At 46.3% G+C, this 25,778-nt stretch overlaps 2 protein-coding genes across 5 annotated transcripts in view; one reads left to right on the forward strand and one right to left on the reverse strand.

Moving 5' to 3' along the window:
* Window positions 1-593: 593 nt before the first annotated feature.
* On the reverse strand, window positions 594-4,537 carry LOC110494760 (protein kish-B). Its single transcript, XM_021570090.3, has 3 exons — window positions 4,385-4,537; window positions 2,977-3,108; window positions 594-1,457 (listed from the first exon to the last, which is right to left on the reverse strand). The coding sequence occupies exons 1-3, from the start codon at window positions 4,392-4,394 to the stop codon at window positions 1,375-1,377; spliced, it is 225 nt and encodes a 74-aa protein (XP_021425765.1). The 5' UTR covers window positions 4,395-4,537; the 3' UTR covers window positions 594-1,374.
* Window positions 4,538-5,982: 1,445 nt separating this feature from the next.
* Window positions 5,983-25,778, forward strand: part of LOC110494762 (mitogen-activated protein kinase 14A) — a 34,674-nt gene continuing 14,878 nt past the window's right edge. Inside the window, exons 1-4 of one of the 4 annotated variants that reach the window (XM_036950813.2) lie at window positions 5,983-6,137; window positions 6,899-7,035; window positions 17,518-17,613; window positions 19,491-19,620. In XM_036950813.2, coding sequence (XP_036806708.1) covers window positions 6,078-6,137; window positions 6,899-7,035; window positions 17,518-17,613; window positions 19,491-19,620 — 423 coding nt within the window. In that variant the 5' untranslated portion in view covers window positions 5,983-6,077. Of the gene's footprint in view, window positions 6,138-6,533; window positions 7,036-17,517; window positions 17,614-19,490; window positions 19,621-25,778 lie in introns of those variants that run through there. The other 3 variants (XM_036950815.2, XM_036950814.2, XM_036950816.2) reach the window with 3 other exon arrangements.

A 25,778-nucleotide genomic window follows, 5' to 3' on the forward strand; every position in this document is an offset into this window, starting at 1 on the left:
ACTGATCATTTTCAACCTCAAGTCTGTAATACCTAAGTTTCAAGCAGACCACCATAGTCCCTGTGCCCAAGAACACCAAGGTAACCTGTCTAAATTATTATCGACCCGTAGCACTCCCATCTGAAGCCATGAAATCTTCCAGCCATCTCTGCAGCACTCCACCAATCAGCCCTTTATGGTAGAGTGGCCTGACGGAAGCCTCCTCAGTAAAAGCCTCCCAGGCCTCCCGAGTGGCGCACCGGTCTAAGTCACTGCATCGCAGTGGTAGAGACATCACTACAGACCCTGGTTCGTTCCCAGGCTGTGTCACAACCGCCTGTGAGTCCCATAGGGCAGCGCACAATTGGCCCAGTGTGGTCCGGGTTAGGGGAAGGTTTGGCCGAGGGGGTAGGCAGTCATTGTAAATAAGAATTTGTTCTTAAATGACTTACCTAGTAAAAAAAATGTTAAATATTGTTAAATCCTTTGAATGTGTCTGTCTGCATATTTCAAGATATGGCATTTGGGGGTTTAGTGAGATACCCGATGGGTTCGGCGATTCTCATCTTGAAAAACACATACTAAAAACTTGGAAATGAATCAATCCACCATCATTAACACAATGGGAACTATCTATGATTTATTATTTCAATATTGAAAGTGCCTGGGCTACAGAGAAACAAAATGGTGCAGTTTCAGGCCATGTGGCAAACAAGGCAGACACTAGGGATGGGTGTGTGAGCATGCGGGTCTGGGCAGGGGAAATGTAGTAGTTGTTTGTGTTTGTCTATAAATTGTTGTGTGTGTATTTGGTGTGGGGGAAAAAATGGAGGGAAATTATGTGTTAGTGCTGAGCTAAGACAAAAATGTGCCCCTGGAGAATAGATTGGCAAACCGTGTTCTAATGGGATGTGTACAGTAAACACAGGTTAAACTGGGTGACGGTGGTATCGTGCAGGGATGGATACAACGCCTGCGTCCCTGTCGTCTCTCCTTTCTCCCCAAGAGTGCACTTGAACACTCCCCTTCATAATCTCTGAACAGAAATCACTGGTTTATGGAAACTTCCTAGCCCCATGCCAACCCCAATCTAATGCTTTTACATTTGTGGGGTGTAGTGAACGAGTGCTCACTTCAGGAGAAAGGAGATGTTATTGGGATGCAAACAGGTGTAGAAGAGTGCAGAGAGTGACTGGGATCTTTATCACCACCTGGGGGCAGTATTAGCTTGTCCTTCATACATGTCCTTTACGGTTACTGGGTGAATGAATTGGTGTTCTGGGGGCACACGGTCCTAAGTTTCCATGGGTGGCAACCCAGTGCAGCCCAATCCAGCTCTGCAAAGCACAGCCAAGCCTGCCCTGGATCAGTCCATCTCAGTCCAGTCTGACGCTGTCACTTTAAGAAGACGAGGTACAATGCCATCGACAGACAGGTTATAGCCACAGCATGGTGGAGTCTGGTCCCAATCACTGCAGCTGAGAGGCAGAAAGACAGAGAGAGAGAGAAAGAGAGAGAAGAAGATAGAGGGGGAGAGAGGAAGAGTGAGATTGAGGAGAGGGATACAGAGTGGAGAGATGGACAGAGAGAAACAGGAAGATGGAGAGAGAACAAGGGAGAAAAAAAGACAGACAGTCTCTGCTTCAGACTATGGTGAAGCTGTAGTAGTGAACCTCTCTGCTTCAGACTATGGTGAAGCTGTAGTAGTGGACCTCTCTGCTTCACTGTGGTGAAGCTGTAGTAGTGAACCTCTCTGCTTCAGACTATGGTGAAGCTGTAGTAGTGAACCTCTCTGCTTCAGACTATGGTGAAGCTGTAGTAGTGAACCTCTCTGCTTCAGACTATGGTGAAGCTGTAGTAGTGAACCTCTCTGCTTCAGACTATGGTGAAGCTGTAGTAGTGAACCTCTCTGCTTCAGACTATGGTGAAGCTGTAGTAGTGAACCTCTCTGCTTCAGACTATGGTGAAGCTGTAGTAGTGAACCTCTCTGCTTCAGACTATGGTGAAGCTGTAGTAGTGAACATCTCTGCTTCACTGTGGTGAAGCTGTAGTAGAGAACCTCTCTGCTTCAGACTATGGTGAAGCTGTAGTAGTGAACCTCTCTGCTTCAGACTATGGTGAAGCTGTAGTAGTGAACATCTCTGCTTCACTGTGGTGAAGCTGTAGTAGAGAACCTCTCTGCTTCACTGTGGTGAAGCTGTAGTAGTGAACCTCTCTGCTTCAGACTATGGTGAAGCTGTAGTAGTGAACCTCTCTACTTCAGACTATGGTGAAGCTGTAGTAGTGGACCTCTCTGCTTCACTGTGGTGAAGCTGTAGTAGTGAACCTCTCTGCTTCAGACTATGGTGAAGCTGTAGTAGTGAACCTCTCTGCTTCAGACTATGGTGAAGCTGTAGTAGTGAACCTCTCTGCTTCAGACTATGGTGAAGCTGTAGTAGTGAACCTCTCTGCTTCAGACTATGGTGAAGCTGTAGTAGTGAACCTCTCTGCTTCAGACTATGGTGAAGCTGTAGTAGTGAACCTCTCTGCTTCAGACTATGGTGAAGCTGTAGTAGTGAACCTCTCTGCTTCAGACTATGGTGAAGCTGTAGTAGTGAACATCTCTGCTTCACTGTGGTGAAGCTGTAGTAGAGAACCTCTCTGCTTCAGACTATGGTGAAGCTGTAGTAGTGAACCTCTCTGCTTCAGACTATGGTGAAGCTGTAGTAGTGAACATCTCTGCTTCACTGTGGTGAAGCTGTAGTAGAGAACCTCTCTGCTTCACTGTGGTGAAGCTGTAGTAGTGAACCTCTCTGCTTCAGACTATGGTGAAGCTGTAGTAGTGAACCTCTCTGCTTCAGACTATGGTGAAGCTGTAGTAGTGGACCTCTCTGCTTCACTGTGGTGAAGCTGTAGCATAGCTCTTTGATTGTAGTCAGAAACACATAACCAGTATTTATATTCCATTGTTCTATTACATAGATGAACCATTGACAGATTGATTGATTGATGTCTTACCTTTATAGAACACCCCCCACACTCCCTTCTTCTCAGAAAGTAGCCAACTGTTTAAGCGAGGCACCTTCTTGAGGTACGCACACGTACAGATGTACAGAAGCCCAAACACCACAATCCCATCGAACGAGTACACTGACGGGTGGAGAAGAGAAGATAATAATAATTTGGTTTGAAGATGACATCTGTAGACATGGCTGGTTATTCAATATTCAAAAGATTAACTAGCATTACTTAGGATAGTTGAATATTTCAATGACAACAATAGTTTGACAGATTGCATCTTGATGTAGCTAGCACACAATAACGTTGAGGTCTACAGCAATGGTAAAAAAAAAAAAAAACATTGCCAATTAAACCTGTTCGACAGGTAGGCTACACTTGATACCTGTGTGGAACCACAGCTAGATACCATTACAAACAATTGTCACTTATGTTAATATAATGTACAAAAGCAGTGTTGCATAGATGGCTGTAGGAGCCAGTAAACTGGCCACCAAACATCACATAGATAGGTAGGTAGATAGCAAACTAGCCAGATACAACTAGCCCTGGATCAAATCTCTCAGTTCCATTACACAAGCGTCATTGGACAAACGAGTCTTCTGTAAAGGGTTTTGGTAAGAGCCTAAATGTTCAGTCTGAACATTAACACGCATCGCTTGCGGTAAGGTTTGGGAGCATATGGATCGTATCTATAATATGGGCGAGAAATAATTTTCAAAAAACTAAATATTGACACACAGCTTGATAGGAGTAGGGTTCCCATATGTCCATGTTACAGCGCTTGTTTACGGAGAAGACGTGAGTGGACTATTGTACCTGTGCTAATTCGTTATCTGCTTCTCCGGACACCTTTGTGTCAACGGAAGACAGACACCATAAATGTGTTGGAAATGTAAAATAGTGTTGACTGCAACTGTTAAAACAGTGTACAGTAACCACTTAATTTGTTTTTTGTTGTTGTTGATGATGTATTAACGTAGAGGGTTGTTTCTAGAATCGATTCCCGTTTAGATGGGAGTATTCGGCTGTTTAGGCTTCCAGAGCCAATTCGCCATTTAAACAGAACATGTAAGGAGGTCCCATTAGGCTCCTTCACTCCAATACTGGCCTATAGCTAACGTTAGATAGCCACCAACTGGACGTATCCTTGCCCAGAACTAGTTTTTGGTTCCAAATTGACCATGCACTTTTTATGTTCATAAATTCGTTATCTAATTGATGTTGGCTGGCGACGGTCTGCAGCCACGTCACCAGAAATCTATGCTAGTTACAAAAGTAGCAGAAATTAAATCAGAGCTAACTAACGTCCGTCCAGCCAGACAGCCAATGTCTACTTCTTTCCTTTCAAAACAGTGCATCTCCTGCAAGATTACCTATAAAATGACACACGTCTCATCAAACTGACCATTTGTCATGTTTGCAGTTTGCTGTTATCCAAGACTGTGTCGAATTCTCAGGTATTTTCAATCATCCATGTTGTTAAATGTTGTCCTCCCTTCCCTGTGACAGGCAGCAACCAGGATGACCAATCAAGCGACGTATCCGGATTCATCAGGACAGAGCAATGGAACTCGGATATTGTTAGGAACAGAGGCCAACTGTGTGTGTGTAATGTTTTTTATTAAGTATTTCAAAATTTGAATTTGTAATCGATGGTCTCCTCCACATTAAAGGGACAATTCACTCCAAAATCAAAGTTTGTCAAATGGTTTCAGACCTCAAAGGTCGTCTTATGTCCCAGCCAGTTGTGTATCAAATATAAACGAAACCTGCAACAATTTCAATGATTTTACTGAGTTCAATATAAGGAAATCAGTCAATTGAAATAAATTCATTAGATGCTAATGGGTTTCACATGACAGGGTAGGGCTAGGGGAGCCATGCCCAGCCAATCAGAATTCATTTTCCCCACAAAAGGGCTTTATTACAGAAATTATAGAGAGGTGAAGAAGCCGGATGTGGAGGTCCAGGGCTTGTGTGTGTAACAGTATAACTTTAGACCGTACCCTCGCTCATACCCGGGACCCTCTGCACACATCAACAACAGCCACCCACGAAGCATCGTTACCCATCGCTCCACAAAAGCCGCGGCCCTTGCAGAGCAAGGGGAACCACTTTTTTTATTTTTTTATTTTTTTATTTTATTTTTTATTAATTTCAAATCAATACATAAAGCACATGAGGGAACACAAGCATACATAGATTACAAACAATAGACAATCGAGCTAGGGGGTACAATATCACATTACAATTACACAAGGACCTTAAGGGACATGCATATACTTACAATTCTAACAGCTTTTTTGTTAGTAGAGCATTTAACTGTCTTAAAATACAGTTCAATTTCTTTTTGTAGGGTACGAAAATGTGGTTTTCTGTTTGTAAATTTACATTTGTGTATATGAAATTTGGCCAAAAGAATAATGAAATTAATTACATAAAAATGATTCCGCTTATTTCTATTGTATGTAAAGAATCCAAACAGTACATCTCTCCACAATAGTGTAAAATCTTCATAAATAGCAAGGGGAACCACTACTTCAAGGTCTCAGAGCAAGTGACGTCACCGATTGAAACGGTGCACCACCGCTAGCCTGCACCACCGCTAACTAGCTAGCTATTTCACATCCGTTACACGTGGTAACACCTGGTCTGTGGTTGTGAGGCCGGTTGGACGTACTGCCAAATTCTCTAAAATGACATTGGAGGTGGCTTAAGTTAGAGATTTGAACGTTCAATTCGCTGGCAAGAGCTCTGTTGGACATTCCTGCAGTCAGCATGCCAATTGCACGCTCCCTCAAAAACTGTGGCATAATGTTGGGTTTTTCAGGGGCTTTTATTGTCCTCAGCACAAAGTCCATCTGTGTAATGATCATGCTGTTTAATCAGCTTCTTGATATGACACACCTGTCAGGTGTATCGATTTCCTTTTTGGATGTTTATTATCCACCTGTACACTAGGTGGCTGAATGCACATATAATTGTTGTGAACGCCATTATACCAAATAATAAGAAGGTGGATGATTGTCTTGGCAAAGGAGAAACGCTCACTAACAGGGATGTAAACACAATTGGAGAGAAACCAGCTTTTTGTGCATATGGAACATTTCTGGGATCTTTTATTTCAGCTCGTGAAACATGGGACCAACACTTTACAGGTTGCATTTATATTTTTGTTCAGTATATATAGCAAAAGAAATAGGGTGTAATGAGTGTCTTTGATATAAACGTATAGGATACATAGGCTAATCAGTACTTGTTACCGAATTAAATGAACAGTTAATACCTACTCTTACTGCAAGTAAAAATGAATGCAGAATGCTTGTCCCAGGGCAATTCAAAATATAGGAGGACCATCACGATAGTAAGGAATCATACACTTTGAAGGGCTTGGTCATCGTAAGATTTGTGCTTTAATATATATATTGTGGCAACGCGCAAATATATATCACTCTATTTCACAGGGCTATTTAATTAATGTCAACATATTACGTAGCCTGCAGTAAAAAGAGATTAGGAATCCCCACAGCGGGATTTCCCCAGCTACTAAACTCAAATCGCGCGAGAAGTGAGAATCGGGACGGGAGCGCGCTTCGTCTTTGACGGAGCGAGAATTATGTTCAGTTTAGGTCCTCTTCAACACAAGAAACAGATTGGAATCTGCATAGAGGGAAATCTACTGTAGCTCGCTGACTGAACGTGTTGTTTTAGGAGTCTGCTGTCCTCAAAGAGACGTCCTCATATATAGTGCACGGGATAACGTTTGCACCGTTGCACTGCCCGGAATGCGCGAGATCCAATTTATGTATTGGTTGGGTCAACAATAGTTCTCGTTGTATTGAGTTTTTAGTTTTCAGAAAGGCTCTACTGCCACGCGAAGGAGGAAACCGAAGTTACGACTGGCTTGTTTGTCTCGTAGTCTCTGAATTCTGCAGGAATGTCTCACAAGGAGAGACCCACTTTCTACCGACAGGAGCTGAACAAAACGATATGGGAGGTCCCGGAGCGGTATCAATCCCTGTCCCCGGTCGGCTCTGGAGCCTATGGATCAGTCTGGTAAATACCGTGCATTATAACAATATCTCAGAGGACTATAGAGTTGACTGTTGCATAACAAATATCAGAGTTGGCTGAGGTTTAACCTAACGCCCAACCCCATAGTTATAGGGCCTGGGGAAATTCAAAGCTTGCTCAATCTACTGTGATGATCTACCAATAAACGATAGCATCAGTGTAGCAATATGCAAATGCATCAAATCACAAATCGTGCAGGGAATCTACAAAGTTTCAGCCAGTGTAACAATTTATTAGACTAATGTTACTCAAACCAGATTGTTGTCCTACTGCACGCTTCGGGGTGCTTCGGGTTTGTCTCGGATTATCTTTGTTTTTGTGCTGATCAAAACATTTTTGTTTGACGGATGTTTTTCATGGCGCACAACATCCTGTAAACAAACATAGATTGTCATTTGCGAGAAGTTAGCTGCCAGAAGAAAGGCTATTCACTATTGACTCTCAAGTAAACATTAAAGGCACAATCGAAATAGTTTTCGAGGAATTTGTTAAATGGTGCAGATTGTTATTGTTAACACAGCCTACTTATCGGTGAGAACGCAGTGTGCCAATGAGTGCACGCACGTATCGCATGTCGTTGCCAGCAGCACATAAACAACAAAGCTAATGCATCATCTGTCAAGATTGTAGAATCAGAATGTGTAGCCTATATGGTTCTGGCGTCTATCTCCAAAATGTTGGATAACAATAAGTGTGTTTTCAACTGTGACGTCTGTATCTTGCTGGTTCGAATCCCCGAGCCGACTTAATGAAAAATCTGCCGATGTGCGTGCTCTTTGAGCATGGCACTTAACCCTAATTGTTCCTGTAAATTGTTCCATATAAGAGCGTCTGCTAAATGACTAGGGTCATAAAAATGATTAGTGTTCTAAATGGAACAACATTTTCTGCATGGTTTTTACAAGCTATACATAGGCTATTAGATTTGTCCCACATAATGTTTCTTGATCTTGGCTAATTCATTGTGCTTTGCGCCTGTATGTAAGCTTAAAGTGACCGAAACTGAACTTAAGCTTCTAGTTACATCACCCCTGTGCCCAATAGCCCTTTGCCTCCTTTAACATCCATGCATGTTCGTTCTAGTACTCCACTCCAAGCCAGCAGTGTGTGTGACTGACAGTAAGTCACATGGTATTCGGGCAGAGGCTTACATTTGTATACAATCAAGTCACCCTGTTATGCGTGGGAATACTTAAAAAGATTTCCTAAATGAAAATGACTTAGCTGATTTCCTGGTGTTTTTAGTCGTTGATGTCCAATAGTAATACAAAATTTAAGAAACATTTGGCTCAGACTTTGGGGGGGATTCTAGAATGATGTCATAATTACCCATTGTGTCTACAGGGATGAGTCATAGCCTCAAGCTTAGGTAGCCTACACTCCTCAGCACTGATTTAGTTTAGTCATCCTATTCAATGTCCCTTTGACAAGAAGACCTCATTATTATGTACTATTATTACTTAATCCTCGTGCCCTTGGAGAATAGTTATTTTCTCTTCTGGACAGGATAAGTGTGTGTGTGTGTCACTACTGGGTTGTTTTGTACAGTAGCAGCTGCAGATGTCTCATTTTGCTTTCAGTTGGAGAATGATGCTTTGACCGTCTGTCACTGGGTGGTCATTCTATAAAGGACTATGTTAAGGGTGATTTATCATCAGAAAGTGAGAAGCAACTGAACTGATTAGCAAATATATTATGATGTTTAGGGATAGTGGTAAGGGTAGCTGCAAGGCTTAATTTAATGTTAGTTTAGCTAACCTCAGAATGTCTCTCTCAGTATGATAACCACATATTGATGACCTGCTGCATCTCTGCTCTCCTGGACACAGCATATGTATACTGATTTAATGCAGTGGTGAGAGAGGCAGTAGTAAACAGTATAATGGGAGAGTAGTGAGGTATTAATAGACTAACTCTACCTCCTCCCAGTTGTCTTGGCTGTTCAAATCACTAAGAACTTAAAAGGATCCACGCGCACAGAAGGTGTGACCGTGCTTCTTCCCCCTCAGGATGTTGAAAAGGTTTGGCTTGGGCCCTCAAATCATCAAAAGGTTATCCAGCTACACCACTGAGAGCATCTTGACTGGCTGCATCACCCCTTGGTATGGCAATAACACCGCCCTCGATCGCATGGCACTACAGAGGGGAGTGAGGACAGCCCAGTATGTCACTGGGGACGAGCTCCCTGCCTCATCCAGGACCTCTATATCAGGCGGTGTGAAAGGAAGGCCTGGGGAAAATCGTTAGACTCCAGCCACCCAAGCCATAGACTGTTCTCTCTGCTTCCGCACGGCAAGCGGTACCGGTGACACCAACAGGCTCCTGAACAACTTCTATCCCCAAGCCATAAGGCTACTAAATAGCTAACAAATGGCTACAGAGACTTAGTTGACAGTGGTATTTTATTAGTCTCTGTGCACACTCACACGGCCCTACACACCTCACACGGCCCTACACACCTCACACGGCCCTACACACCTCACACGGCCCTACACACCTCACACGGCCCTACACACCTCACACGGCCCTACACACCTCACACGGCCCTACACACCTCACACGGCCCTACACACTCACACGGCCCTACACACTCTCACTCATACACACTCTCACTCATACACACTCTCACTCATACACACTCTCACGGCCCTACACACCTCACACGGCCCTACACACCTCACACGGCCCTACACACCTCACACGGCCCTACACACCTCACACGGCCCTACACACCTCACACACTCACTCATACACACCTCACACGGCCCTACACACCTCACACGGCCCTACACACCTCACACGGCCCTACACACCTCACACGGCCCTACACACCTCACACACACTCTCACTCACACACACTCTCACTCATACACACTCACACGGCCTTACACACTCACACGGCCCTACACACACACAAACACTCACTCCATCATTTGCTCACACACATAATATGCACCAACATGTATACTGACTCTATACACACACACACCCACACCCACTCGCATACAATCATCATGGTGTTCTGTTTATCATATCCTGATTCCGAGTCACCTTTCCTCTATACATATTAACCAGTATCCCTGCACATTGTAAATACACTACTGGAACTGACCCTGTATAAAGTATGCTTACATACTTTGTGTTTTTCTTATTTCTAAATCTTGTGTGTTTTATTCTACCTTGTTATATTTAGTAATACGGCAAGCGGTACCAGAGCGCCAAGTCTAGGACCAAACGGCTCCTTAACAGCTTCTACCCCCAAGCTATAATACTGCTGCTACCACAAGGCTCTGCTACCACAAGGCTCTGCTACCACAAGGCAAGCGGTACCAGAGCGCCAAGTCCAGGACCAAAAGGCTCCTTAACAGTTTCTACCCCCAAGCTATAATACTGCTTCTACCACAAGGCTCTGCTACCACAAGGCTCTGCTACCACAAGGCAAGCGGTACCAGAGTGCCAAGTCTAGGTCCAAAAGGCTCCTTAACAGCTTCTTCTTTCATTTGACCCCTTTTTCTCTCCAGTTTCGTGGTATCCAATTGGTAGTTACAGTCTCGTCTCATCGCTGCAACTCCTGTATGGACTCGGGAGAGGTCGAAGGTCGAAACACAATGCTCACTTAACCAGCCGCACCAATGTGTCAGAGGAAACACCGTACACCTGGCGACCGTGTCAGCGTGCACTGTGCCCGGCCCACCACAGGAGTCGCTAGTGTCCGATGGGCCAAGGACTCCCTGCCGGCCTAACCCTCCAGTAACCCGCACGGCGCTGGGCCAATTGTGCACCACCCCATGGCTCTTCCGGCTGCGACAGAGCCTGGACTCAAATCCAGAATCTCTAGTGGCACAGCTTGCAGTGCCTCGCAGCTTCTACCCCCAAGCCAGAAGACTGCTGAACAATTAATCAAATGGCCACTCAGACTATTTACATAGACCCCCCCCCCCCCCAACACACACACACTTATTTTTACACTGCTGCTACTCCCTGTTTATTATCACTTTACCCCTTCCTACATGTACAAATTACCTCAACTAACCTGTACCCCCGCACATTGACTCCGTACCCATACCCCCTGTATATAGCCTGACTAACCAGTACCCCCGCACATTGACTCCGTACCCATACCCCCTGTATATAGCCTGACTAACCAGTACCCCCGCACATTGACTCCGTACCCATACCCCCTGTATATAGTCTGACTAACCAGTACCCCCGCACATTGACTCCGTACCCATACCCCCTGTATATAGCCTGACTAACCAGTACCCCCGCACATTGACTCCGTACCCATACCCCTTGTATATAGCCTGACTAACCAGTACCCCCGCACATTGACTCCGTACCCATACCCCCTGTATATAGCCTGACTAACCTGTACCCCCGCACATTGACTCCGTACCCATACCCCCTGTATATAGCCTGACTAACCTGTACCCCTGCACATTGACTCCGTACCCATACCCCCTGTATATAGCCTGACTAACCTGTACCCCCGCACATTGACTCCGTACCCATACCCCCTGTATATAGCCTGACTAACCTGTACCCCCGCACATTGACTCCGTACCCATACCCCCTGTATATAGCCTGACTAACCTGTACCCCCGCACATTGACTCCGTACCCATACCCCCTGTATATAGCCTGACTAACCAGTACCCCCGCACATTGACTCCGTACCCATACCCCCTGTATATAGCCTGACTAACCAGTACCCCCGCACATTGACTCCGTACCCATACCCCCTGTATATAGCCTGACTAACCAGTACCCCCGCACATTGACTCCGTACCCATACCCCCTGTATATAGCCTGACTAACCAGTACCCCCGCACATTGACTCCGTACCCATACCCCCTGTATATAGCCTGACTAACCAGTACCCCCGCACATTGACTCCGTACCCATACCCCCTGTATATAGCCTGACTAACCAGTACCCCCGCACATTGACTCCGTACCCATACCCCCTGTATATAGCCTGACTAACCAGTACCCCCGCACATTGACTCCGTACCCATACCCCCTGTATATAGCCTGACTAACCAGTACCCCCGCACATTGACTCCGTACCCATACCCCCTGTATATAGCCTGACTAACCAGTACCCCCGCACATTGACTCCGTACCCATACCCCCTGTATATAGCCTGACTAACCAGTACCCCCGCACATTGACTCCGTACCCATACCCCTTGTATATAGCCTGACTAACCAGTACCCCCGCACATTGACTCCGTACCCATACCCCCTGTATATAGCCTGACTAACCAGTACCCCCGCACATTGACTCCGTACCCATACCCCCTGTATATAGCCTGACTAACCAGTACCCCTGCACATTGACTCCGTACCCATACCCCCTGTATATAGCCTGACTAACCAGTACCCCCGCACATTGACTCCGTACCCATACCCCCTGTATATAGCCTGACTAACCTGTACCCCTGCACATTGACTCCGTACCCATACCCCCTGTATATAGCCTGACTAACCAGTACCCCTGCACATTGACTCCGTACCCATACCCCCTGTATATAGCCTGACTAACCAGTACCCCCGCACATTGACTCCGTACCCATACCCCCTGTATATAGCCTGACTAACCAGTACCCCTGCACATTGACTCCGTACCCATACCCCCTGTATATAGCCTGACTAACCAGTACCCCCGCACATTGACTCCGTACCCATACCCCCTGTATATAGCCTGACTAACCAGTACCCCTGCACATTGACTCCGTACCCATACCCCCTGTATATAGCCTGACTAACCAGTACCCCTGCACATTGACTCCGTACCCATACCCCCTGTATATAGCCTGACTAACCAGTACCCCCGCACATTGACTCCGTACCCATACCCCCTGTATATAGCCTGACTAACCAGTACCCCCGCACATTGACTCCGTACCCATACCCCCTGTATATAGCCTGACTAACCAGTACCCCCGCACATTGACTCCGTACCCATACCCCCTGTATATAGCCTGACTAACCTGTACCCCCGCACATTGACTCCGTACCCATACCCCCTGTATATAGCCTGACTAACCAGTACCCCCGCACATTGACTCCGTACCCATACCCCCTGTATATAGCCTGACTAACCAGTACCCCCGCACATTGACTCCGTACCCATACCCCCTGTATATAGCCTGACTAACCAGTACCCCCGCACATTGACTCCGTACCCATACCCCCTGTATATAGCCTGACTAACCAGTACCCCCGCACATTGACTCCGTACCCATACCCCCTGTATATAGCCTGACTAACCTGTACCCCCGCACATTGACTCCGTACCCATACCCCCTGTATATAGCCTGACTAACCAGTACCCCCGCACATTGACTCCGTACCCATACCCCCTGTATATAGCCTGACTAACCAGTACCCCCGCACATTGACTCCGTACCCATACCCCCTGTATATAGCCTGACTAACCAGTACCCCCGCACATTGACTCCGTACCCATACCCCCTGTATATAGCCTCCTTATTCTTATTTTATTGTGTTACTTTTTGTTATTTTTTTACTTAAGAAAATATTTACCAAATTAACTAAATTCTTTCTTGAACTACATTGTTGGTTCAGGTCTTGTCAGTAAGCCTTTCACAAATACCTGTTGTGTTTGACGCATGTGACAAAGTTTGATTTGATTATTGCATTGTTGGGTTTGAGTTTGCAAGAAAGGCATTTTTCACTGTATGTGTGCATGTAACATTAAACTTCTTCCATGGGTCAGTTCCTGTTGTCCTGTCTCCAGTCAGTTAGTTGTCAATCAGTCGTTCGCCCAGTCAGTTGCTCGCCCTGCCAGACTGTTGGTCAGTCCAGTCAGTCGCTCGCCCTGCCAGACTGTTGGTCAGTCCAGTCAGTCGCTCGCCCTGCCAGGCTGTTGGTCAGTCGCTCGCCCTGCCAGACTGTTGGTCAGTCGCTCGCCCTGCCAGACTGTTGGTCAGTCGCTCGCCCTGCCAGACTGTTGGTCAGTCGCTCGCCCTGCCAGACTGTTGGTCAGTCGCTCGCCCTGCCAGACTGTTGGTCAGTCGCTCGCCCTGCCAGACTGTTGGTCAGTCGCTCGCCCTGCCAGACTGTTGGTCAGTCGCTCGCCCTGCCAGACTGTTGGTCAGTCGCTCGCCCTGCCAGACTGTTGGTCAGTCGCTCGCCCTGCCAGACTGTTGGTCAGTCGCTCGCCCTGCCAGACTGTTGGTCAGTCGCTCGCCCTGCCAGACTGTTGGTCAGTCGCTCGCCCTGCCAGACTGTTGGTCAGTCGCTTGCTCGCCCTGCCAGACTGTTGGTCAGTCGCTTGCTCGCCCTGCCAGACTGTTGGTCAGTCGCTTGCTCGCCCTGCCAGACTGTTGGTCAGTCGCTCGCTCGCCCTGCCAGACTGTTGGTCAGTCGCTCGCTCGCCCTGCCAGACTGTTGGTCAGTCGCTCGCTCGCCCTGCCAGACTGTTGGTCAGTCGCTCGCTCGCCCTGCCAGACTGTTGGTCAGTCCCTCGCTCGCCCTGCCAGACTGTTGGTCAGTCCGGTCAGTCGCTCGCCCTGCCAGACTGTTGGTCAGTCCGGTCAGTCGCTCGCCCTGCCAGACTGTTGGTCAGTCTGGTCAGTTGGTCGCCCTGCCAGACTGTTGGTCAGTCCAGTCGGTTGGTCGCCCTGCCAGACTGTTGGTCAGTCGCTCGCCCTGCCAGACTGTTGGTCAGTCGGTTGGTCGCCCTGCCAAACTGTTGGTCAGTCACTCTGTGGCTGTGTTCCAGGGTTTCTTTTTTGCCGTCCTGCTACTCAGATGATCAGCTCTCACGTCTCCTGGAGTGATCTAACATACCAGGAATCACTTTAACACATTGTAGTGATCTTATCATATGCGCAGCACGACTGCACAACACAACGTGGCATGCCAGCCTTTCAGCCAGTCAACCATCTCGTCAGTCATAGTTAATGTATGTACAGTAGGGCAAAAAAGTATTTAGTCAGCCACCAATTGTGCAAGTTCTCCCACTTAAAAAGATGAGGCCTGTAATTTTCATCATAGGTACACTAACTATGACAGACAAAATGAAAAAAAAAAAATCCAGCTACAAAACCAAGCTTCCCAAACACATGCATTCATTATGGAAACGAAACAGTGGAGACGAGACAACCCATGATAGGCCTGCTTTCTTGAACATGACCACGTGGGCGTGCAGTTGTGGTAGCAAGTTTACTCTCAGAAAAAAAAAAGCAGCTCCTATACATGTCAGACTTCTTCGTAGGAACTTGCTTCCTTGGTATTTGAAGGGGAAACACAACAGTGTCTGTATTTGGCAACATGGTGTGTGTATATATAGAGAGGTAATTTATAGGAAAGTGTTTGTCAGGAGATATGCCATAGCTGTCACTGCCCCAATATATCACTGATACAAATCAGATGTGTGTGTGTGTGTGAGTGAGAGACTCGGATGGGCAGGGCAGGTTTAACACCCACTCAACCTCTGCTCTCTGTACTCTCTGTTCAGTCTCAGGGTGTGGACATGCTGAGGAATTACTGTAGCAGGGAGCACAGCCAAGCCCCGTGTGTGTGTTACAGCCAAGCCCCGTGTGTGTGTTACAGCCAAGCCCCGTGTGTGTGTTACAGCCAAGCCCCGTGTGTGTGTGTTACAGCCAAGCCCCGTGTGTGTGTGTGTTACAGCCAAGCCCCGTGTGTGTGTGTTACAGCCAAGCCCCGTGTGTGTGTTACAGCCAAGCCCCGTGTGTGTGTTACAGCCAAGCCCCGTGTAGGCCAGGCCTCGTTACAGCCAAGCCCCGTGTGTGTGTTACAGCCAAGCCTGGTTACTGTTGTACATATGGACAGATGTCATGAAGAAGCGGAGTCACTATCGGTCACATCCACCTCTTAGCAGACAGTAACATAACATAGGGGCAAATCCTAAGGCATCACTGTCAATGGGAGACTAGGTGAGTGAAAAATGTGACTTAGGTGCAAGTTAGGATTGGCCCCATTGAGACCAGTAAAGTAGGAGCTTCTAGAGACTCTGACTGCCAGATGGTCAGCTCTGGCTTCCCATGGATAGTGACATCACTGTATTTCCTGTTACAGTGGTGCTGTAATCTGTTAACAGTCAGCTGCTATAGGAACCGGATGGTCAGGAGCTGATGGGGTTGTTATGAGAAGGGTGCAGCAGCTGTATTAGCTGTTAACATATACTAAAACCATGTGTTGATAGACCATGTTGTATCTCATCTGTCAGTTGGAAGGGCAAAGGTTGCCCCAAGAATCTCCCCTACAGGCGGTCAGACATGTTCTTTGAAACATAAACATGATCAGCCATCTCAGATAATCTAACATGAGGTGCGTTTGGTGTTTCACTGCATGCAGGCCCTGGCTGAGTGGCACTGCCTTCTTTAGCCTGCCTAATGGCTGAGGAGACTGCAGGACACAGACAACAATGCTGAGAGTCTGACACACCCACACACACACACACACACACACACAGGACACCATCCATCTACAAAGCAGTAGGCAATCTGCAGAACTAACAGGCCGGTCTGGACGTACGATCCCATTACCCTATGATGAAACTAAGTGCAATAACGAGCCTCCATGAATATAGGCCATAAGCAGAACAGAATTAGGAAAGGGTCAATGACCAGCAACCAGCCAGAAGCATAATTCTCTCCTGGCCTACCGGAGTATGATTTCCTAAAATGTTGTTGCCTGGGTTTTGTTTGTTTGCTCTAGTGTGCGGTAGAAGTGTGTTTATGGTGTTTAAGGCACTCAATGTTACAACTACTGCCCTACTTACGACTTCCTGGAAAAAAACATTACACAGAATTCTGACCACGCCAGCTCCTGCTGCCATGGCAACCTAGTACGGAGACCCATTATTGTTTCCAAGATCAGTTCGGGAGGTGGGTTGGGGAAGAGACTGTGTAGGTGGTAGAAGGGGGAGAAATCAGGGGAGTTTTGAGAAACTGTGTACAGCACCTCTCCAGGTCCCATGTGTACAGCACCTCTCCAGGACCCATGTTTATTTAACCAGGTAGGCCAGTTCAGAACAAGTTCTCATTTACAACTGCGACCTGGACAAGATTAAATCAAAGCAGTGCGACACAAACAACACATAGTTACACATGGGATAAACAAATGTACAGTCAATAACACAATAGGAACATCTATATACAGTGTGTGCAAATGAGGTAAGATTAGGGAGGTAAGGCAATAAATAGGCCATAGTGGTGAAATAATTACAATTTAGCAATTAACAGTGGAGTGATAGATGTGCAGAAGATGAATGTTCAAATAGAGACTAGGGTGTAAAGGAGCAAAAAAATAAATTACAATATGAGGATGAGGTAGTTGGGTGGACTATTTACAGATGGGCTATGTACAGGTGCAATGATCGGTAAGTTGCTCTGACAGCTGGTGCTTAATATTAGTGAGGATGATATAAGACTCCAGCTTCTGTGATTTTTTTTTTGCTATTCGTTCCAGTCATTGGCAGCAGAGAACTGGAAGGAAAGGCGGACAAACAAGGAGTTGGCTTTGGGGACAACCAGTGAGATATACCTGCTGGAGCGCGTGCTATGGGTGGGTATTGCTATGGTGACCAGTGAGCTGAGATAAGGCGGGGCTTTACCTAGCAAAGACTTTTATAGATGACCTGGAGCCAGTGGGTTAGGCAACAAATATGAAGCGAGGGCCAGCCAACTAGAGCATACAAGTCGCAGTGGTGGGTAGTATATGGGGCTTTGGTGACAAAACGGATGGCACTGTGATAGACTACATCCAATTTGCTGAGTAGAGTGTTGGAGGCTAGGAGAGTTTACTGTCTAACCAGACACCTAGGTATTTGTAGTTGTCCACATATTCTAAATCAGAACCGTCCAGAGTAGTGATGCTGGACTGGCGGGTAGGTGCGGGCAGCGATCGGTTGAAGAGCATGCATTTAGTTTTACTTGCATTTAAGAGCAGTTGGAGGCAGCGGAAGGAGAGTTGTATGGCATTGAAGCTCGTCTGGAGGTTTGCTAACACAGTGTCCAAAGAGGGCCAGAAGTATACAGAATGGTGTCGTCTGCGTAGAGGTGGATCAGAGAATCACCAACAGCAAGAGTAACATCATTGATGTATACAGAGAAAAGAGTCGGCCTGAGAATTTAACCCTGTGGCACCCCCATAGAGACTGCCAGAGGTCCGGACAACATGCCCTACGATTGGTCACACTGAACTTTGTCTGAGAAGTAGTTGGTGAACCAGGCGAGGCAGTCATTTGAGAAACCAAGGCTATTGAGTCTGCCGATAAGAAAGCAGTGATTGACAGAGTCGAAAGCCTTGGCCAGGTCGACGAAGACGGCTGCACAGTATGTTTTTGTGCCGTTCAAGGGCAGTCAAGTCTGGAGTGAGCCAAGAGCAATATCTGTTCTTAGTTCTACATTTTTGAATGGGGCATGCTTATGTAAGATGGTGAGGAAAGCTCTTTTATATCTATCTATGAGGGTGACTGTGTTTACGGATTTAGGGTTGCACCTGGTAGGTTCCTTGATAATTTGTGTTAGATTGGGGGTATCTAGCTTAGACTGTAGGACGGCCGGGGTGTTAAGCATATCCCAGTTTAGGTCACCTAACAGTACAAACTCTGAAGATAAATGGGGGGGCAATTAATTCACATATGGTGTCTAGGGCACAGCTGGGAGCTGAGGGGGGGTCTATAACAAGCAGCAACAGTGAGAGACTTATTTCTGGAGAGATGGGTTTTTAAAAGTAGAAGTTCGAACTGTTTGGGCACAGACCTGGATAGCCTGCATAGTTCTGTCATGCTATCTCTGCAGTAGATTGCAACTTCACCCCCTTTGGCAGTTCTATCTTGGAGGAAAATGTTGTAGTTGGGGATGGACATTTTAGAATTGTTGGTGGCCTTCCTACGCCAGGATTCAAACACTGCTAGGACATCAGGGTTGGCAGAGTGTGCTAAAGCAGTGAGTAAAACAAACTTAGGGAGGAGGCTTCTGATGGTAACATGCATGAAACCAAGGCTTTTACGGTTACAGAAGTCAACAAATGATAGCGCCTGGGGAATAGGTGTAGTACTGTGGGCTACAGGGCCTGGGTTAACCTCTACATCACCAGAGGAACAGAGTAGGATAAGGGTATGGCTAAAGGCTATACGGACTGGTCGTCTAGTGCGTTGGGGACAGAGAATCAAAAGGAGCATATTTCTGGGCGTGACCTCTCCAGGTCCCATGTTTACAGCGCCTCTTCACACAATATTACATCATTGTTGAATTAAAAGTTGGGTTGAAAGTAGCATACACACACACGGAATAAAAGCAATGTTAGTGTTGAATTATTGATGTACAACATGTCATGAATGTGATAACAGGAATTTCATGTGATATCAGGAATGATATGAATGTTGTCATTACCATGTCGTAAGGTATCGTGTGTGTGTGTGCTCTTCAATACTGCAGCTCGTCGTATGACGTGAAGTCTGGGCAGAAGATGGCGGTGAAGAAGCTGTCCAGGCCGTTCCAGTCAATTATCCACGCTAAGAGGACCTACAGAGAACTAAGGCTCCTGAAACACATGAAACACGAGAATGTGAGTTAACCCCAACACACACAGACATATGAGTTAACCCCTCCATGACCTTTTACTGATTCATTACTGGGGTGAAGAAATTCTTGAAACTTTTCCAAAGTTCCCAGGTTTTTACGAATCCCATTTTGAGCCTTCCAAGAGTCCTCCAATCGAGATTTCGGTGGGAAAATCTGTCGTGTGCGTGTGCTTGCACGAGTGGACATGCCTTCACTCTTGAGCAAGCTGACCTGACCTCGAGTGAGAGGAGTTGTATCTGACTGTGGTACTGAATGTCTGTGTTCTATAAAAAGGCTATTGATCGCTGTCTCTTAAACTAAAGAGCAGATGGAGAAGTGTGTGTGTGCACCTGAGTGTCTGTGTGTGAAGGGGGTCAAGTGTAAGACGTCTTTGTAACAAGTTTGTTACATGATTCTCTAGCTTCTAACAGTGTAGCTTCTCTCAGAGCTGCTACATGATCCTCTAGCTTCTAACAGTGTAGCTTCTCTCAGAGCTGATACATGATCCTCTAGCTTCTAACAGTGTAGCTTCTCTCAGAGCTGATACATGATCCTCTAGCTTCTAACAGCGTAGCTTCGCTCAGAGCTGCTACATGATCCTCTAGCTTCTAACAGTGTAGCTTCTCTCAGAGCTGCTACATGATCCTCTAGCTTCTAACAGTGTAGCTTCTCTCAGAGCTGCTACATGATCCTCTAGCTTCTAACAGTGTAGTTTCTCTCAGAGCTGATACATGATCCTCTAGCTTCTAACAGTGTAGCTTCTCTCAGCTGTCAACAGATCCGTGTCACATCCATAGAACCACAATCGCTAGAACCGACAAAGCCCCCTCAGCCCTGTTAAAGCCGTGCTTCTGGTGTGAAGGGAAGTTTTCTGTAGATCAGGAGTAAACAACACCATTCTCTTCCTTCGGGGGTGTGTGGTTTCACTGAATGATTCAGGGGTGTTTACAACGGTAACACACTGGGTCAACCGCTGTGTGTTAGGGTGAAGTCGGAGTTTAACTAATAATCTGAATCTGACAATGTTGGTGGTGATTGTGCAGAAGGTCTACCCAAACTTCCAAACTTGTCTCTCTGTGAGTTGTGAGTAACTCAGCTGCAGGAAGGGAACAGGAGAATACAGTATGATCCACAGAGAGTGTGTGTGTTTGATAGTATGCTACAAAATAGTATGCTACACCTGACAGAAAGAGTGTGTGTTTAAATTTTTAAAAGTTTTAAAAAACCTCTCTCTGAGTTGAGGTAACTCTCTCTGCAGCAGGGTGAGGTAACTCTCTCTGCAGCAGGGTGAGGTAACTCTCTCTGCAGCAGGGTGAGGTAACTCTCTCTGCAGCAGGGTGAGGTAACTCTCTCTGCAGCAGGGTGAGGTAACTCTCTCTGCAGCAGGGTGAGGTAACTCTCTCTGCAGCAGGGTGAGGTAACAGTACAAAACACTGATCTACCTGACGCAGCTCTTGACCCGGTTATTCTTTGAGCTGATTTCCCCACTGTTGCCTGGTTACACGGTTGGTTATGCTTTTTTGGAAAGCCTGAGTCGGCCAATCACTGTTTGCTTTGGCTGGAGTCCACCAATCGCAGCGGTCATGGAGTCGTGTTGTTATGAAACCCACCCACCGCAGTCCCTTTCTCTAGAAGGGGGCACACTGGGTCTGGCACATGTCTCCTTTTCTCCCCCCCCCCCTCTCTAGTCACCCACACACTGCCTGCATGCTACCTCTGGTCACACTCTGCCTGCATGCTAGCTCTGGTCACACTCTGCCTGCATGCTCGCTCTGGTCACACACTCTCCCCATGTCTTTTTCTCTCTCCTCGGCCTCTCTCTCTAATTGCATTCTGGATGTTTTTCCTGTTCAGAGTTCATTCATCACTTTCCCTATGTGTTAACAGCCTCACACATAATTCAAACTCATTCAAAACCTAGTTACCCTAACCTGTACTCTTAACCCTAAATAAAAACCTAACCTTAACCCAGCTCCTAACCCTCACTCTAAAACTAACCATAGCTCGTAACTTTTGGTCCCCACAAGAATAGTTAAACACGTCCACACACACAGCAAACATTTGCTTCACATCTCCAACTCAATCATCAAGTTTGCTGTCAACACAACATTAGTAGGCCATATTACCAACAACGATGAGACAGCCTACAGGGAGGAGGTGAGGGCCCTGGCAAAGTGGTGCCAGGAAAATAACCTCTCCCTCAAAGTCAACAAAATAAAGGAGCTGATCGTGGACGACAGGAGACAACAGAGAGAGCACGCTCCAATCCACATCTACGGAGCTGCAGTGTAGAGGGTCAAGAGCTTCAAGTTCCTCTGTGTGCACATCATTGAGGACCTGAAATGTTGCCTCCACACTGACAGTGTGGTGAAGAAGATGCAACAGCTCCTCTACAACCTCAGGAGGCTAAAGAGGTTTAGCTCTGCCCCTAAGACCATCACAAACTTCTAGAGATCCACCATTGAGATCATCCTGTCGGGCTGTTTCGCCACCTGGTACAGCAATTGCACCGTCTGCAACCTCCAGAGGGTGGTGCGGTCAGCCCAACACATCACCGGGGGGCACACACCCGATGTCACAGGAAGGCCAAGAAGATCATCAAGGACCTCAGCCTCTCAAGCCACATCTTGTTCATCCCGCTACCACATAGATGGTGGAGACAGTACAGGTGCATCAAAGCTGGGACAGAGAGATTGATTAACAGCTTCAGACGGTTAAACACTCCCCTCTAGCCGGCCTCCACCCAGTACCCTGCCCTGAATCTTAGTCCCTGTTACTAGCCGGCTACCACCCGGTTACTCAACCCTGAACCTTAGAGGCTGCTGCCCTATTTACATAAGACTTGGAATCACTGGCCACTTTAATGATGTTTACATACTGTTTTACCCACTTTATATGTGTGTATACTGTATTCTAGTCCAGACTCTTCCTATATACAGTGCCTTGCGAAAGTATCCAGCCCCCTTGAACTTTGCTACCTTTTGCCACATTTCAGGCTTCAAACATAAAGATATAAAACTGTATTTTTTTGTGAAGAATCAACAACAAGTGGGACACAATCATGAAGTGGAACGACATTTATTGGATATTTCAAACTTTTTTAACAAATCAAAAACTGAAAAATTGGGCGTGCAAAATTATTCAGCCCCCTTAAGTTAATACTTTGTAGCGCCACCTTTTGCTGCGATTACAGCTGTAAGTCGCTTGGGGTATGTCTCTATCAGTTTTGCACATCGAGAGACTGAACTTTTTTCCCATTCCTCCTTGCAAAACAGCTCGAGCTCAGTGAGGTTGGATGGAGAGCATTTGTGAACAGCAGTTTTCAGTTCTTTCCACAGATTCTCGATTGGATTCAGGTCTGGACTTTGACTTGGCCATTCTAACACCTGGATATGTTTATTTTTGAACCATTCCATTGTAGATTTTGCTTTATGTTTTGGATCATTGTCTTGTTGGAAGACAAATCTCCGTCCCAGTCTCAGGTCTTTTGCAGACTCCATCAGGTTTTCTTCCAGAATGGTCCTGTATTTGGCTCCATCCATCTTCCCATCAATTTTAACCATCTTCCCTGTCCCTGCTGAAGAAAAGCAGGCATGATGCTGCCACCACCATGTTTGACAGTGGGGATGGTGTGTTCAGCTGTGTTGCTTTTACGCCAAACATAACGTTTTGCATTGTTGCCAAAAAGTTCAATTTTGGTTTCATCTGACCAGAGCACCTTCTTCCACGTTTGGTGTGTCTCCCAGGTGGCTTGTGGCAAACTTTAAACAACACTTTTTATGGATATCTTTAAGAAATGGCTTTCTTCTTGCCACTCTTCCATAAATGCCAGATTTGTGCAATATACGACTGATTGTTGTCCTATGGACAGAGTCTCCCACCCCAGCTGTAGATCTCTGCAGTTCATCCAGAGTGATCATGGGCCTCTTGGCTGCATCTCTGATCAGTCTTCTCTTTGTATGAGCTGAAAGTTTAGAGGGACGGCCAGGTCTTGGTAGATATGCAGTGGTCTGATACTCCTTCCATTTCAATATTATCGCTTGCACAGTGCTCCTTGGGATGTTTAAAGCTTGGGAAATCTTTTTGTATCCAAATCCGGCTTTAAACTTCTTCACAACAGTATCTCGGACCTGCCTGGTGTGTTCCTTGTTCTTCATGATGCTCTCTGCGCTTTTAACGGACCTCTGAGACTATCACAGTGCAGGTGCATTTATACGGAGACTTGATTACACACAGGTGGATTGTATTTATCATCATTAGTCATTTAGGTCAACATTGGATCATTCAGAGATCCTCACTGAACTTCTGGAGAGAGTTTGCTGCACTGAAAGTGAAGGGGCTGAATAATTTTGTACGCCCAATTTTTCAGTTTTTGAATTGTTAAAAAAGTTTGAAATATCCAATAAATGTCGTTCCACTTCATGATTGTGTCCCACTTGTTGTTGATTCTTCACAAAAAAATACAGTTTTATATCTTTGTTTGAAGCCTGAAATGTGGCAAAAGGTCGCAAAGTTCAAGGGGGCCGAATACTTTCGCAAGGCACTGTAGATCAGAAAAGACTCATCTCTTCCTCAATAGCATGCAGGCTATGAGTATGACATCCTGGCATTTTAAATCATACTACACGTTAGAAAATACAAAACAGTCTATTTTCGCATAACCAATCAGCCTACTATTCAAATCAAACTTTATTTGTCACATGCGCCGAATACAACAAGTGTAGACCTTACCGTGAAATGTTTACTTACGAGCCCTTAACCAACAGTGCAGTTCAAGAAGAGTTAAGAAAATATTTACCAAGTAGACTAAAATAAAAAGTAATGATAAAAAGTAACACAATAAGAATAACGAGGCTACATATAGCAGGGTGCAGGGGTAAAGGTTAGGTGGGGGTGAAATGACTATGCATAGATAATAAACAGTAGTACGGGCTAGTTGTACATGTAGGTGGGGGTGAAATGACCATGCATAGATAATAAACAGTAGTACGGGCTAGTTGAGGTAATTTGTACATGTAGGTGGGGGTGAAATGACTATGCATAGATTATAAACAGCAAGTAGCAGCAGTATACTAAAGGAGGGGGGATCAATGGGCCAATGTAAATTGTCCGGTGGCAATTTTTATGAATTGTTCATCAGTCTAATGACTTGGGGGTAGAAGCTGTTGAGGAGCCTTTTGGTCCTGGACTTGGCGCTCTGGTACCGCTTGCCTTGTGGTAGCAGAGCCTTGTGGTAGCAGAGCCTTGTGGTAGCAGCAGTATTATAGCTTGGGGGTAGAAGCTGTTGAGGAGCCTTTTGGTCCTAGACTTGGCGCTCAGGTACCACTTGCCGTGCGGTAGCAGAGAAAACAGTCTATAACTTTGGTGACTAGAGTCTCTGACAATTTTATGGGCTTTCCTCTGACACCGCCTGTTATATAGGTCCTGGATGGCAGGGAACATGGCCCCAGTGATGTACTGGGCCGTTCGCACCATCCTCTTGTAGCGCCTTACAGTCAGATGCCGAGCAGTTTCCGTACCAGGCAGTGATGCAACAGGGCAGGATGCTCTCAATGTTGCAGCTGTAGGACCTTTTGAGGATCTGGGGACCCATGCCAAATCTTTTCAGTCTCCTGAGGGGGAAAAGGTTGTCGTGCCCTCTTCACGACTGTCTTGGTATGTTTATAGTTTGCTGGTAATGTGGACACAAAGAACTTGAAACTCTCCCCGCTCCACTGCAGCCCCGTCGATGTTAATGGGGGCCTGTTCGGCCTGCCTTTTCCAGTAGTCCACGATCAGCTCCTTTGTCTTGCTCACTTTGAGAGAGAGGTTGTTGTCCTGGCACCACACTTCTCTGACCTCCTCTCTATAGGCCGTCTCATCTTTGTCGGTGATCAGGCCTACCACAGCTGTGTCGTCAAACTTAATGATGGTGTTGGAGTCGTTTGGCCACGCAGTCGTGGGTGAACAGGGAATACAGGAGGGGACTAAGTACAGCTCCAGTGTTAAGGATCAGCGTGGCAGACGTGTTGTTGCCTACTCTTACCACCTGGGGGCGGCCCGTCAGGAAGTCCAGGATCCAGTTGCAGAGGGAGGTGTTTAGTCCCAGGGTCCTTAGCTTAGTGATGAGCTTTGAGGGCACTATGGTGTTAAGCTGAGCTGTAGTCAGTGAACAGCATTCTC

The sequence above is a fragment of the Oncorhynchus mykiss genome, chromosome 17 (genome assembly GCF_057628025.1).
Source record: "Oncorhynchus mykiss isolate SJ-2025 chromosome 17, ASM5762802v1, whole genome shotgun sequence".
NCBI classification, from domain to species: Eukaryota; Metazoa; Chordata; class Actinopteri; order Salmoniformes; family Salmonidae; genus Oncorhynchus; species Oncorhynchus mykiss.